Source organism: Xyrauchen texanus, chromosome 6 (assembly GCF_025860055.1).
Source record: "Xyrauchen texanus isolate HMW12.3.18 chromosome 6, RBS_HiC_50CHRs, whole genome shotgun sequence".
NCBI classification, from domain to species: domain Eukaryota; kingdom Metazoa; phylum Chordata; class Actinopteri; order Cypriniformes; family Catostomidae; genus Xyrauchen; species Xyrauchen texanus.
This window is the reverse complement of record NC_068281.1, coordinates 6177837-6194515: the sequence shown is the minus strand read 5'-3', so window position 1 is coordinate 6194515 and position 16679 is coordinate 6177837. Positions and strand designations below refer to the sequence as shown.

General features: G+C 39.2%; 1 protein-coding gene across 1 annotated transcript in view; it reads left to right on the top strand.

Annotated features, from left to right (window-relative positions):
• Positions 1–16679, top strand: part of LOC127645083 (semaphorin-6B-like) — a 151929-nt gene that overhangs the window by 112042 nt on the left and 23208 nt on the right. The window contains exons 8-10 of the mRNA XM_052128602.1: positions 1999–2118; positions 2988–3076; positions 3685–3902. Coding sequence (XP_051984562.1) covers positions 1999–2118; positions 2988–3076; positions 3685–3902 — 427 coding nt within the window. The remainder of the gene's footprint in view (positions 1–1998; positions 2119–2987; positions 3077–3684; positions 3903–16679) is intronic.

Genomic DNA, 16679 nt, shown 5'->3' with positions numbered 1-16679 from the left:
TGGTGTGATCCAATTTAAAAAGTAATTAATTACTGTAATTGTATTAGTTTTTAGTACAAAATTTGTGCAGTGCATTACATTTAAAATTCTTGTTATTTAGATTACAGTTACTGACTTTCAGTTTATTTTAGGGATCAGAAATTAGACCATAATTAATGACTAATAATTGCACTTGTAAGTGACTTAAGGACTTGTTTGTCATTATAAGGCATATATTAGGTCTTTATTGGCTGAATGCTTGCCTTATAGCACCTTTATTTTCTATCAGTAAAATTATTACTTAAAAACAGAAGAGACCAATGGCTAGTATTTTGCAAATTGCATCCTTTTTACATTAGGATCTCAGTACACTGTGTGAGTGTGCAGCTTATAGGTGTGAAATAAACATGTAAAAAATATTTCAACAAAGGCATTCAAAAGAGCTATAACAAATATCAATATTTTGTTGGTTTACTGCTCCATTCATAAAGACTAAACATCTACAATAACTACAGAACTGTGCTTTTCATCTAATTTGAATGGCTATTCATAAATACATATTCTATATTTATTTTACACCTATAAGCTTTACATTCACTCATAGAGAGAGATTATGAGAATTATGACTGATTACTGAGAAAAAAAATTCAGATTCTTAAAATAAAGTGTTACCATTACGTTTAATTACTTTACTTGGATAACACATATTTCTAAAATAATATTATATATGTAGAATAACAAGGAAATTTAGACCCGATTTGAATTTACTGAGCGGAAAAACTAATTATTTTCAGTGGAAAAGCATTTTAGAAAGTTACTTTAGGTATTTAGCAATGTGATTACTTTTCAATAAATTAATTAGTAAAGTCAGTAATCTGATTACAATTTTATTGTAGTAATTCGTCATTTGAGGTGAATTAATGTTTTTTAATAACTTATCCAACACTGATAGCAGCCTTGCAAATAGTCAGGGTTGGGAGGGTTACTTTTGAAAGGTATTCCACTGCAGATTACAGAATACATGCTATAAAATGTAATTTATAACATATTCTGTTAGATTACTTAAGGTCAGTAATGTATTCTAATTACTTTGGATTACTTCTTCAGCACTGGTAGATTTTGTCACTTGTTTTGACTATAAAAACTCTGCCAGTATACAGCAAGTCAAAATACAAATGTTAAAAATACATTCTCTGAAAAACCTAAATATCTTATGCAGTGTTGTTTCTAAAACAATATGAATCATGCTGATTTTGTTTTAAGGATTTTTTAATATTTTTACAGGAAAACAATACAAAAATTATTATCAAGAATATGATTTTTGCCCTAAAATCAAAGATCTTACTAGTAAAAAGAAATGATGTTCTAAAGTGAATTTTCTTGATAAAAAAATATGATTGTGCCTGTTAACATGTGCATGTAAAATGGCTAGAAATAGCATTTTAGCTTAGCGTAAAGCTAAAAATTTACACAAGGTTTATTTCTATTTCTTGTGTTCCAAACTTACTTCAAACTTACTTCTGCTCGTATGAATGTAACACATCATAAGAAAGTGTTTCACCGCTGTTCAGATGCACTTTGGATCACATCAATTATATGTATAAATGTTTTCCATCTGAAAGGACCAAATATTAAATTAAACAAATGCAAAGTAATCTTGTCTGTAATCAAAATACTTTTTGAATGTAACTGTGTTCTAATTCAGATTTAAATCAATAAAAAGTTATAGAAACTTCTATGGTGAATATACATTTTTATATTTATGCTCAGTTCTAAAATATTCAATTTCTAAAGCCATGGAAAAATAATTGGAAAATTCTGATAATAATATCTGCGTCTCAAGCATAGCTTTTTTAATTTGCTTCCACTGATACGTTTAACAGTCTCTTACAAACATCATTACACTCCAGGATTTTTTATTTGGATTTTATGTACTACTACATACTGCATAATGTCTACTGCATAATGTCCATTCTAACGTTTGGTTATTGACCACTGACATTTGCCCTTTGACCCCAGAGGGCAGCCTGTTCACAGGGACAGTGACTGACTTCCTAGCTATTGATGCCGTCATTTACCGCAGTCTGGGAGAAAGTTCTGCCTTGCGGACTATCAAACACGATTCCAAATGGTTCAGAGGTACATATATGATATTTGCAGTTTCTTCATCTTAAAGGAATATTTTGGGTTCAGTACAAGTTAAGCTGAATCAACAGCATTTGTGGCATAATATTGATTACAAGAAAATGAATTTATTTTCTTCAAACAAACAAAAATCTGGGTTCCAGTGAGGCACTAAAGTGAATGGGGGCCAATTTTTTTACATTAAAATACTCACTTTAATTATAGCCACATGACATAAACAATATGCATGTTAACATTTGAATGTGATGAAATCGCTTATAACCTTTTCTGTGTTAAGTTATGATGATGTAAAGTCAACAAACCCTAAAACGGCTGTACAAATGACAATTTAAACAACTTTACAGCTCAAATAATACACAAGTTTTAAAAGAAGAATTATAGTAAATGCTTTAATAAAATTAGAAGCTTCAAATCTCTGCATTTAAAATCTCCAAAATTGGCCCCATTCACTTCCATTGTAAGTGCCTCACTGTAACATAATTTGTATTTTTTTTTAAAACGAGGGACGAGTGTTGTAATCAACATTATGCCACAAATGCTGTTGATTGAGCTTAACTTGTATTGAACCTGGAATATTCTGGAATAAAATATAAATATATATATATTTGAAACATTTATGGTTTATTGGTGTTTATTGTTAGCTTCTGGTAATTAAACGCATGTGATAAATGTTGCAACTTAGCTAAAATTACATTTAAAACAATCCAAAAAGTTGTTTATTGAATTTTTTGTGAAATAGATGGCATCTCTATCACTCCTTGAAGTATACAATTCATCTGTCAACCTGCAGTGGGTTTTGTTTTGTGTATTTTAGCTCTCAACCAACTGTAAAATGAATGTGGGTATGTGTGTACATCTTACAGAGCCATATTTTGTAAGTGCCGTGGAATGGGGGTCTCATATCTACTTTTTCTTCAGAGAAATGGCCATGGAGTTCAACTACTTGGAGAAGGTGAGAAATTAAAAGAATGTTGGTGCAGTTTGAGGTGATTGATGCAGTTTTGTATTCGCTTTATGATAGTTGACTCAGATTTTGACCCAAATCTTGACAACTTTAAAGCCCTTCCGGCCCTGTCTGCCGGAACTTGTGGCAAATTGTCCATTGTTGCCTTAGGTTTGCCGGAGATTGTAACCAATTCACTCTTTAACTAGTCAAAGTTGTAACTTATGCATGGCTGGTGCAACCAGACCCTGATAAACCACAATGTGAACTTGACCGGTATATGCAAATATCCTCCAGTGTATATCGTACATGTATTATATTTATACTACGCTACAGTATATCATCAGATGACATTTACATAAGTCTTAAAAGTACAGTAACAAAAACAATCTGAATAATTCTAAATACATTGTGCCCTTTTTGTTGCAAGAAAGTTTGACTAACATATAAAGGGACTTCTGATAAAAAACTAAATATTATGCTTCAAAAGTAGAACAAAACCCCTATAAGATTCAACACTATTGTCAGAAGGCTGAATTCTCTGATGAAATGATGCTTTGAAACTGAGCTGTGTGCAAAATAATCTTAGATTTTTTCTTTTTAAATGTGTGTGTCAGGTGATGGTGTCCCGTGTGGCAAGAGTGTGTAAAGGTGATCTGGGCGGCTCACAGCGAGTGTTAGAGCGCCAGTGGACATCGTTCCTGAAGGCACGTCTGAACTGCTCCATCCCAGGAGATTCACACTTTTATTTTAACCTACTGCAGTCTACCAGCCCCATCCTGCGCATGCAGGGCAGAGACGTCATACTAGGTCTCTTCTCTACACCCTCAAACAGGTACATACATGTATATCCACAGGGAAGAAAATCACTAATGAGATCTCTTTGATATACAGTTTCAGGTGTTTTTAATAGACAACAATGAGATTCATTGGAGATCAAATGGAACTTTAATTCTCCTGCCTCACAGAATGGATGTGAGAAAGTATGGTGTCATATATAACACAGTATTTGAAGACAATGGAACAGTGTGTGTGTGTGTGTGTGTGTGTGTGTGTGAGAGAGAGAGAGAGAGAGAGAGAGAGAGAGAGAGAGAGAGAGAGAGTGATGAATGTAGATAAGACAGTAATGTGATTCAACAGCCCTGAGGGCAAACACTCTTGAAAAGTTTAATGCCTGGGATGATATTGGCATCATTCTTATCAGTATCCATTCCAAGATCTGAATGTGTTTGGCTACTACTATTAATAAGGTGCTGTAAGATCCCGAGTCTGTAGGACTATGTCATCTCTGGTGACCAAAGCCTACAGCACTGCCGGTCAGGCCGCCTCCACCCTGCATTCCATGGCCTTCTTACAGGTCCGTCAGGCCAAGGTCGATGACCGACCTCACCCTCCGTGCGACCAAGGTCATGACGCGTGCACTCGGGCAGACGATGTCCACTCTCGTGGTCCAGAAGCGCCAACTGTGGCTGAACCTGTTTGAGATGAGGGACCCAGACAATGCACGTTTCCTAAATGCACCCATCTCCCAGGTCGGCCTTTTCGGTGACACCGTCGAGGACTTCGCCTAGCAGTTCTCGGTGGTGAAGTAACAGACTGAGGCCATCCAGCACATCTGACCCCGAAGTGGTAAGCACTCTGTCTGTTCGCCGAGGGAGTCCCCCTGTAGTGACACAAGTCCAAGCGGTTCTGCCCCAGCCTGAACCAAGCTCTCGGCCCCAGCATAGAGCCCCCTGCAGGAGATGGACGACCCCTGCTTCTTGATCTGCCGCTAAGACCCCAAATATGGCTCCTTAGCACTCCTGAGATGGGAGATCCGAGGAAGAGGGCGGTAGGTTGCGGCCAATCCTAGACCTCTGAGTTCTGAACTGGGCCATGCACAGACTCCTGTTCAAGATGCTTACGCAGAAGCACATATTGATGTGCATCCGGCATCAAGATTGGTTTGCAGTGGTAGACCTAAAGACCTGAAGACCTGGATCGCACGCAGAGCTTTAGATGCTCTGAGCAGCTCTTTGTCTGCTTTGGTGGACAGCGGAAAGGGAACACTGTCTCCAAACAGAGGCTTGCCCACAGGATTGTGGACACCATTGCTTTGGCCTACCAGACCCAGGCCGTGCTCGCCCCTTGTGGGTTTGAGCACACTCTACAAGGAGTGTGGCATCCTCATGGGCACTGTCCAATGGCACCTCTCTTGCAGACATCTGCAGAGCAGGGGGCTGGGCAACACCCAACACATTTGCGAGATTTTACAATCTCTGGGTTGAACCGGTTTTGTCCCGTGTTCTTTTTTAATAGGTAAGTAATAGGTACGTTTTGTAATGAGGGGCAGCTGGCCAGGTGTACTGCTTGCGTATAGTGCCTTTCCCCTCCAGGAGGTGAAGCCATGTGCTCTTCTCTCCCATGGGAGTTCATGAACCGTGAATGCTGGATGTCCTTCCTCCTAGCCCTCTGGCTCACAAATTCAGCGGAGGAATAAGTAGTCAGACCCATTACTTGTGCTAACATGCCCTGTACTGGGGTAAGTGCTCAACAGGTGTCATTACCCCCGTAACCTCCTGTTATGTATCTTCCGTGGGATGGTCTCCCTTCGGTAGACCCCCATCTTCCTTAGGCAGAGCCCTCTCTTCCCCGGTCACTGTGTTTGTAGAGCTCCTCCCCTTCAAAGGACAGGACCTACTGCCACGCCCCTTCCATGTGTGGCCCTGAGCCCATGTGATGTATTTGACACATGTTTACCCCCTTCAGGGCAGAGTGTGGTCTCCACTTGGTCTTTTCCCCCTGAAAGAATAGGAAATGAAAAGAATGCCTTCCCTGGCAAATTTTATGAGCATTAAAAGGCCCCAGCCAAATCTCATACTCTGTAGAGAGAAAAACTTAGAGAGAAAAGGCTGCACGCTGCATACTACTGTAATGAAAAATGTTATTACATTAATGACAATCAAAAATAATCAAAAGTATAATGTCCAGACACATTACAGGGACATTTTTTTGGGAACATGTGTGTAAATGCCGTGAAAACCATGTCACAATGCATGAATGGTCCTTTAAATAGGCTTCATTTTTTTAATAATAATAATAAAAAAAGAATTTCCCATTTGATTGGGTAAAATATGCCAAGTTTTTGAGAGATTAATCTATAAACATGTAAAGATGATCAAATTAGAATAATAAAACTAATATGGAAAATGGCTTTGCACAGAAAACACACATACATACACTCCATTGTGATTTGGCTTCTTTTTTGTCTGTTTTGAACCCGAGCAGCACGAATGAATCCAATTTCAAGGCAATTTGGATTATGTCCTTTTAGTATTGTGCCTAAAAATGCTTCATTTCTCCAGAACAGAAACAAAAACAGCAATTGTGTGAGTTTGATTGCCTTGGTGAAAAGACTATTTGAAATTCTGTTATCAGGGATGCTGGGAAATGATAAACACTTTTTAACATTGGGCAAAACACTTTCCACAAGGTTGAAATGGCAAGCTCGCCTTTTAGTGCAGATTACAATAGCAGTTGTGACATCTGTCACAATGTGCAAAAAGAGTGACAGAGAGAGAGAGAGAGGCAGAGTAAGACACAGTGTGCTAGACAGTATATTCTCGTATCCTGTATGTTTGTACTGTACGTTTAGTGACCTGCACGGGAAAAAGCTTTTACAAAAAGTACCATGGTATTACCAACAAAATGGCAGACCTCTATGCTGAAGTTTTGCTGAATTTGTATCCTCTCTTCCACACTGGAATGGTGTATTTGAAAACCCTCTACAAAACCACATATTTTGGAAAATTATGACTGAAAACCTATGTTTGAAACTTAAATGTATTAGTGTGGATACACTAATATTAGACATTTCTAAAAACATCCCTCCAATAATAGTGGTTGCTAAGCCCTTGTACCATATCAGAGACCACCATGAACCATGGTACAGCCACAGTATGTGTTTGTTAGGGAGGAAAGGTGATATAGTCAACAAGAAAATATTTTACACAGAGAGACCTCCATCAAGACTGACATTTTTTGTTGGAAATCTAAAATGGCTGCCAAATACCTGAAAAACTCAATGTGTGATTGACACATAGGGTGATACATAGAAAAACGTCTTGGAAAACAAGCTCAATCACAGAGCAGTTCCAGCGTGACACTGGGAACATTTCCCTAAATAAGCATGAAACAAAACTTTGCTTTTCTTTCTTTTCTTAAAAACATGAAATAATTCCCAATAGAGGACAAATATTTGCATACTATGATGCCACAATAAAGGGGTAGAGAGAGACAAAGAAAGACAGAAAGATATGGTTAGGACACCATTATTACACAGAGACAAAATGGCTAACCTAGCGATATTCGGAGCTCTAGAGCTTATGAAAGAGAATGAATCAGCTTGTTCTGCATTGAACTAAATGGATAAACAGTCAAGAACATCATAAAACCAGTCCAAATGTTGTTCTATCAGCTGTTTTTCACACACTGTATGAGCTCTCCAAACCCATTTAGGATTCAGACAAGTACACATTGAGTGTGCGTTCAGTGTTATACTGTATACTGCAGTCTATCAGACAAATGTTTTGCGTTGTTTTATTGTAGATTACCTTTAATTGTGCTGATATGATTAGAATAGAAATGAGCTTTGGCATCATGCTTACGGTAAAATGTTTTTGGTGTTATATCTGTAGAACATAATGGGGAAATAATAGCATAACCTTTGAGAGAGGAATGGAGTAAATATGAATGATTAGCGGGACATTTATTAGGACATTTTATGAATATGGAACATATCAACCCTTTTGCCCATATTGTGTTTAAAGTGAAACGGTATATTAAATGAGAAAAAAGTAAAGTGGGACTTAATTTTAATTGGGAATTGATTGGATCAGGAAAAGTGGCAGGTAGTGGAGCAATTTGTATTACTTTTATTACGTATTTTGCGCATTGTTGCATTCCATGGCAGCTGTGGCTCAGGTGGTAGAGTGGGTTGTCCTTCAGCAAGACACTGAACCCCAAGTTGCTCCCAATTGCAGGCTAGCGTCTTGCATGGCAGCTCTGCCGTGATTGGTGTGTGAATGGGTGAATGAGTTCACAGTGTAAAGCGCTTTGAAAACGGCTAAGGTTAAAAAAGCACTATATAAGTGCAGACCATTTACCATTCCAGATTATGTCAGACCGCAATTCATCCAACAAAGCAAGTTCATGCTGCAGTCTCAATGTTACTCCAATGGCTGCTTTTCAGATATTAGTTTGAACTGGCCTGTTTTATCATGATTAACAATTTGAAGAGAATATTGCTGAGCAATAAGATAAAGTCAATATGTTTAAAGCAACTTGCCTGAATAATATAATAACACATTCAGTTTAATGGCACAGACTTTTGAAGGTAACTCTACTTGATTGCTGACAGTTAAGCTCAATCAACAGCATTTGTGTCATAATGGGGGTTACAACACACACACTCACACTCACACTCACACACACACACACACTCACTCACTCACTCACTCACACACACACACACAAACACACAAATTATAATTTAGATTTGTTCCTACTTTTCTTAAAATAATAAAGCACAAAGCTGGGTTACATTGAGCCACTAACAATATAAGTGAATGGTGCCAATCCGTAAACATTAAAACTCTCACTGTTTCAACAGCCACAAAACTTAAAAAGATTTTATTGTGATAAAACCACTTACTAACCTTTTCTGTGTAGTCATATCCAATTATACCACTTTGATGCTATGGCAATATCATCAACAAACCCTAAAACAACCACAAAAATGGCAATTTAAACAACCTAATTTTTACAGCCCAAATAATACAAACGTTTTAACAGAAGAATTAATTTAAGTGGTTTAAAAAATGATATGCTTCACATTTCTGCCTTTAATCCCTCCAAAAATGGTCCCCATTCACTTCCATTGTAAGCACTGTACACAGCACTGTAATCCCCAGATTTTAACTGTTATTTTTAAAGAAAAGGAGTCAAAATACTTTTTTGTGGTAATCAATATTATGCCACAAATGCTGTTGATTAAGCTTAACTTGTATTGAACCCGAAATCCGGACCGCGCGTTGGCAAATCACTCAAATCAGCCTACGCATACGTGCGTAAAGTATGTTTCTGACCTTAACCGTATTAACAGTGATGCACAGCCTTATTGCTTTTATAAAATGTTGGGAACAGCAATATAAAAGAAGACACCAAAGTTGAATAAATGATTACATTTCTTGACAATAATGATAATCCCAATAAACAATTCCTCAGCTAGTATTACGTATTAGCCCAGCTATATGTTATTTTGAACATATATTTTTTTATTATATTGACACTTTTCCACCTAATCGGATAGGGTTCTTCAAAATCGGGTTAATCGATAAAGTTACAATAGACACAATTTACTTTACATTTAAAAAAATAATTAAGTGAGGGTTTTTTAACAGTGTATATTGAAACTAAATCTAATTAATAATTTGTTGAATTTGCACAATATTAATTTTGTAAAGCAGTTTGCCAGAGTTTAGTAATAAATAATTAAGTTGTTAAAAGTGCCTAAAAGCAGAATTAAAACAAGAAGTAAAAATTGGCTATGCATATCCATTATCAGGCACTTTAACACAAAAATCATATTATCAGTGTCTTACAGGTCATTAAAAACCACTAATGGTCGATTTCTACTGACAATCGATGAACAATGTAGCAGTGCATTGGTGCACTATTATTGATTCATTGGCTTTCTTTTTTTCTGTGGACACAAAAGGAGATGCAATTTGTTAGTCACAGTCACAATTCGCTATCATTGCATCTTTTTTCCAAACAGTGAAAGTGAATATGGACTGAGGCTGTCATTCTGCCTAATATCTTTTGTGCTTCACAGTATAAAAAAAGTAATATGGGTTTAGAACAACATCAGAGCATGTAAATGATAACAGAATTTTCATTTTTGGGTGAACTACCTCTTAAAGAGTTTGAAGTATCCATTTTATAGATGCATATTTGGAGTTTTTTAATAAAATGCAGCATTTTTCACAGTAGTTCTATAACGTCTGAAGGGAGGGCTCTTGTCTGCTGTGATCCGGGCATGTTATATGTCTTAGATTAATGTTTGAGTTTCTGCACCAAAGTACAACCAGCATGAACTTCTGCTTTCCGCTGTGCCTATTTTTCTCAAACCCTTTGTGGTGTCTTGTCTCAAACAGACGTGAGTGGCTTTGCCGCAGAGCTTTGTGTGATGAGGTGATTTTGGCCTGTCCACTTTAGACCCACTGGGCTGCAGTTACACAGGCACCATGCCAGGATGCCTTTAAATTAGTGGACGATAGGTGAACAGAGAGAGGGAGAGGGAGAATATAAAGCTCATTTGTCCAGCTCGAGGTTTACAAGGCTGTATATCACTGCATCTGACAGCTCATTGGCTGGATTAGAGTTGTATGCCACAAAGTTCTGACAGTTTATTGGCTGTAGAGATGTTCGCAGAATGGCTCACATTTAAACCCTACTTATCTGCCCATCTTGCTTTACAATGTTACCAAACAACAACACAGATAAAAACAACATTTATTTAGAAGAAAATAAGAGTGGTGCTTGACCTGGCAAAACTCAATGTCATGATATTAGGCTGTGAAGAGGGGTTTTATGGCTGCTAAAGTGATCTGAGGGGGTTTAGTGTGTTGCTATGTGGACGCCAGGGTGTTCTGGGTGGTTGCTAGGGTATTTAGCGTATTCTAGGTGGTTGCCTACTGGCCCATGTCAAAAGATAGTGGATCGGGTTGCTCGTTTAGGGCCTCTTGAAATAATTTTTATATATACAGTATTTGTCAAATTCTGTGGAATTCCTGTGTTTTACTTAAAAAGGTACATTTTTATGACTAAATTTCTGCTATTCTGTCTGCATTTTCTGCATTGCAGGAATCATAGGGCTCTACTCGTCAGTTTAATTATTGGAAATCCAAGGATTTTTTCACCCATTCAATTTTTTTGTTCAGATCCCTAACCTTATAGCTGAAGTGTGAATTACTTGTGTGTGCGTACGTGCGCGCGTGTGTAAAAGGATAGTTCACCCAAAAATGAAAATTTCTCATGTTTTCCTCACTCTTTATGTCATCCCAGATGTGTATGACTTTCTTTCTCCTGCTGAACACAAAGAAGATTTTAGAAGAATATCTCAGCTCAATGCAAGTGAATGGTGGCCAGAACTTTGAAGCTCCAAAAAGCACATTAATGCAGAATAAAATTAATCCATAAGACTCCAGTGGTTTAATCCATGTCTCATGATATGATAGGTCTGGGTTCAAAATAGAAAAATATTCAAGTAATTTTTTACTATAAATCTACTTTCAAACAGCCCTCCTATGCACGTTCATGAGAGTTCTTCTGTTTTTTGCCGATTTGCATTCTTCGTGTATATCGCCACCTACTGGGCTGTTGTACAAATATGATTCATTTATTATTTTCAATTGCTTCATCCCTCCCTTTTTTCGTTGTTTCTCCTCCCTGCCTAGTAGGTGGCGGTATGCACAAAGAATGTGAATTGCTAAAAGACAGAAGAAGAAGAATAACTGGGTCATCTCGTGAATGCGGATAGGGTGGCTGTTGAGAGTGTAGATTGATAGAATAAAGGAATTAGCACTTTTAAAGCTATGAATTTAACCACTGGATTACTTTTATGCTGGCTTTATGGAGCTTCACTAGTAAAAGCCACTGTTTACTTGCAATGAATGGACCAACAGAGCTGAGATATTTTTCTAAAAATCTTTGTTTGTGTTCTGCAGAAGAAAGAAAGTCATACACATCTGGGATGACATAAGTTTGAGTAAAGGATGAGAGAATTTTAATTTTTTGGTGAACTATCCCTTTAAATACTTTCTCCAATGACAGCTTAAAAAGAAAGATCACTAAAAAAAAATGTATTCTTCCATAAGCTTTTTTGTTCTTATCCCGTACTACTTACATTCTTTCGTGAAACACAACAGGAGATGTTTGGCAGAATGACAGCCTCAGCCTCAGTCACCATTCACTTTCATTGTATGGTCAGATGATGCAATTAAATTGACTGAGACAAGCATACTTCCTAACATTTCCTTTAATTCTATGAAAGAAATAAGAACACAATGTGAGTGACAAATAATGACAGAATTGCATTTTTGGGTGAACTAACCTTTAAAGAAGGACCAATAGTAATAGTGACAGTCTATTGTTATTTCAGTTTGACAGTCTACAGTTTGTGTTGTTTGTCCCTTCTTTTAAATTGTTGAGATAATTATATGGTTGATATACTAAGATAATAGTATACAAGATCGCATGAGGTGGTGAGGGAGAGAGATAGAGAAATCTGCCATCCAAGACATCACTGTTAACTCTGTGTAATCTTTGGCACGGATGCCCTCCATAATGGAGGCAGGTGGCAAGCTCAAACTGACCTCCAAATCAGTCCATTAGCACCATGCACAATGCCACATTCATGCCACCAATCTGTTCCCATTTTCCAAATAAGACCTTTAATTCCCAAAGCCCTTCAATTACTCCAACTGACTTTAGCGAATAGCCCATCTTTAACAGATCAGGCCCTGTCTGTCTTACCATATAATTAGTGGGCAATATTGCAACACAATTTAGCAGAAATGGAATGATTACAATTGAATGAGCAGTCCTCATTATATCTGAATGGGCTGATTCTTATCAGGTTCTCTTTTTTCATCTAGACACTATGCAGGAAGTGTGAGGGCTCATCTGTTCTGTCATTTGCACTCACAGGGTGATGTACCGTAATTTCCGGACTATTGAGCGCACCTGAATATAAGCCGCACCCACTGATTTTTAAATAAAATATTATTTTGAACATAAATAAGCCGCACCTGTCTATAAGCCGCAGGTGCCTACCGGTACATTGAAACAAATTAACTTTACTCAGGCTTTAACGAAACACGGCTTGTAACAAAAATAATGAAACACGGTGTGGCAGCGGGGGCGTAGTCAAGCGCCCGTCCGGGAGAGAAAAGCGGTAAGGGCTCTTACACCTGAGCTAAATTATGTCTAACACCGGTGTCTAATTTCAGTAAGCATGGGGAGAGCGGCATAAAAAGGCAGCAGCCACAGAGCTGAGAGAGTGACACACGTCAGTCTAGTGTTGGTGCATAGAAGAATTGAGAAACTTTATAAAATTGATTGTAAAACTTGCTGTGGCCATTAAAAGCCTTACCTGGAACGTCAAGTGCCCTGCTGAAAACTGTCACACTGGTGCCCGTGTGACAGTTTTCCCAAGAAGGACACGTGAAGCAGGGCACTTGAAATTAGACACCGGTGTTAGACATAATTTAGCGCAGGTGTAAGCTCCTTACAGCTTTTCTCTCCCGGACGGGCGCTTGACCACGCCCCCGCTGCCACACACGGCTTGTAATAAAACATTTGCAGTAAACAGTAGCCTACCAAGAAAGTAATTGGTCACTATCTTCCTCCTCTTGTGCACTGAAACCACTGAAGTCATCTCCTTCGGTGTCGGAGTATAGCCTCAGATTTAGTTGTCAATTCCTCACGCTGCTGTTTCCAACGTCTTATCATCGACTCATTAAGACCAAGCTCCCGTGCAGCAGCTCTATTTCCTTTTCCAACAGCCAGATCAATCGCCTTCAACTTGAAAACAGCATCATATGCGTTTCTCCATGTCTTTGCCATGGTGAGGGTGACAAAATTACTACCGTAATCAGAATGATGGGAAGTTTGAGTGCGCTCGATTTAATCTAAACAGTAAACAAAAAAGTTGTTTTGACCTTAACCCGTTCGGCAATTTCATTGGTCTAATGAAAGCTTCACGCCGCCAAAAAACTCACAGAATGTTATTTATTTATTTATTTATTTTATAAAATTTGAAAGCGGGAAAAATCCATATATTAGCCACGTCATTGTATAAGCCACGAGGTTCAAAGCGTGGGAAAAACGTTGCTGCTTATAGTCCGGAAATTACGGTACTGTATCTAGTGTAGTGCCAAATTCTAGCCCCCGTCAAAGTCAATCCTACCCTCTTGGACCCATAAGCGATTTGCATCCCCTTCAGGGACCAGGTAGTGAACCTGCAAGCGCAGACCCAGCCTTATAGTTGCTGTGCGTGCTTTGTGCACTTATTTGGACTGCACACGGAGCTTTAGACTTTCTGAGCAGCTCTTTGTTTGCTTTGGCGGACAGCAGAAAGGGACCGCTGTCTCCAAACTGAGGCTTGCCCACTGGGTCGTCAACTCCATTGCATTGGCCTATCAGACCCAGGCCGTGCCTGCCCCCTTGCGGGTTTGAGCACAATCTACGAAGAGTGTGGCATCCTCGTGGACACTGGCCAATGGCACCTCTCTAGCAGACATCTGCAGAGCGGCGGGCTAGGCAACACCCAATACCTTTGCGATATTTTATAATCTCTGGGTTGAGTCGGACTCATCCCGTTTTGTCAGGTCTGAGCACGTAGAACTCGGTAATACAGAACAGCTGACCGGGTGTACCACTTGCGCATAGCGCCTTTCCCCTCCTCTGAGGTGAACACGTGTGCCCTTACTCCCAGGTGAGCCCACAAACTTGCGCTCCCTGGATGTCCTTCCTCCCTAGCCCTCGGAGGATTTCCCGACCAGACCCACGACGGGTACTAATTACTCTGTACTGGAATAGGTGCTCCGCATGTGTCGGTTATCACGGTAACCCCCTGTGTCGTATTTTCCGCAGTACGGTCCCCCTGTCGGTGGACCGGCGTCTCCCTTGGGCAGTTCCCTCTGTCCCCAGTCGCTGTGTTTGTAGAGCTCCTTCCTAACAAGGCAGAACCTACCACCACGCCTCTTCCATGTGTGGCTTGTAAGCCCATGTGATGTATTTGCCACACGCTGACCTCCCCAGCCTGGGCTGGATGTGGTCTCCACAGGGTCTTTTCTCCTTGAAAGAATAGGATTAGAATAGAACACCTTCCCTGATGCATGTGATAGCGTTAGATGGCCCCAGCTGCATCTAACACTCTATGGAGAGAAAACATAGAGAGAGAAAAGGCCGGAACTGGTGCGGCCTGCTCCCATGCTTGTCACGTCGCTTATTCCCCCCCTCAGGGATGCTGGCAACCTAAAATGTATATGATGTCTTATGGGTTGTTGGGGAAGGTTACGTGCAGCCTGATGCAGTCTGTTCCTTTGGCATGCAACATCTTGCTTGCACCTGCATCAGCAGTTTACGTTAAACACGGTTCAGTGTTGTGGCATTATTGGATAGGGACCCCTAGTGTCACTACATTGGCATAACGTCGAGTGAGTGACAGAAGGGGAACGTCTAGGTTACTTTTGTAACCCCCGTTCCCTGATAGAGGGAACGAGACATGGTATCCCCCTTGCCACAACACTGTACCAACCACTGTAAAAGATTAACAGCTTATTCTCGGCTCCTCGGTGCAAAACCTGAACGAACAGCTGTATTGCGCCCTCCTTTATACCAGTATGTCCAGGGGAGGTACATGCTAATTCTGTTTGCCAATTTTTCATTGGCCTTTTCTCAAGTTCAGAGGCAACCAAGGCTCTCAAGAGAGACCCCTAGTGTCACTACATCAACACAACTTCTCGTTCCCTCCATCAGGGAACAGGGGTTACAACAGTAACCTAGACGTTTCACTTTTTGTCACCTCAGACACTCCTGTCATGTGTCCTGTGACTTTTAGTACAGCTAGTTTAGCTGGCAGCTCTCAGAAGCTCTGCTACTAGGTTATGATGGAATATCGGCTTGTCCTCTGCTCTCTTAAAATCTCTTTCTTCCCACATACGAGCAAAATCGTGTACCACCCCGTATGAGTATTTTGAGTCTAAGTATATATTGATTGATTTGTCTTTGGCAAATTGGCATGCTCTAATCAATGCAAACGCCTGTTTGTGCAGATTTGTATGGAAGTGAGTATGCTTCGATAATACGATTTGGAAGTTCAGTTATGCATAACCACACCAGTATACAGCATCATTCGGTTTTGAACATGACCCATCTATACACCAGTGATCTATATACAAATGAGACAAATGTTACATTTCTTTGTCTTTTTAGTTAGCAAGAAAACCGATTAGCCTGCTAAGCTATAGCATACATTTTGTAAATTACTATACATAGCAAACCTTTGTGGAATTTTGTGCTCTTAGTGTTAAATACTGTAATACATTATTATTATATTTAACGATGAAACTATTTGAATCATATAAGGTGTTTAATTCTTATTTTAGGCTTCACAGTAGATAGTTACTGTGTTGTTGTCAATGTAATATTCAGACAAACTATATTGAAAATATGAATCATATTATCCTCATTGAAGAACAAATAAATTATGTATTTGTCTAACCTGCTTCAGGATAAAGAGAAAGGCATTTTGATCAGGAATTACAAACAGTTACCTCTAATGTTGTGGGATATATACTGGAGCTTGGATTAAGCACAACACCATCATTCACGGACAACAAGGTTTGACAGATGAGTGTTTCCCAGTCTTTGATCTAGTGTTGGCCCAGTATTGGTCACATTTTGGCCAGAGTTGTCTCAGCAAGTTTAGTGTCAGGTGAGGAGTGCAGACAAGTCATCTCTTCCATATTCCAGCTGGACTTCACACAAAACCAGCCAAATTTGT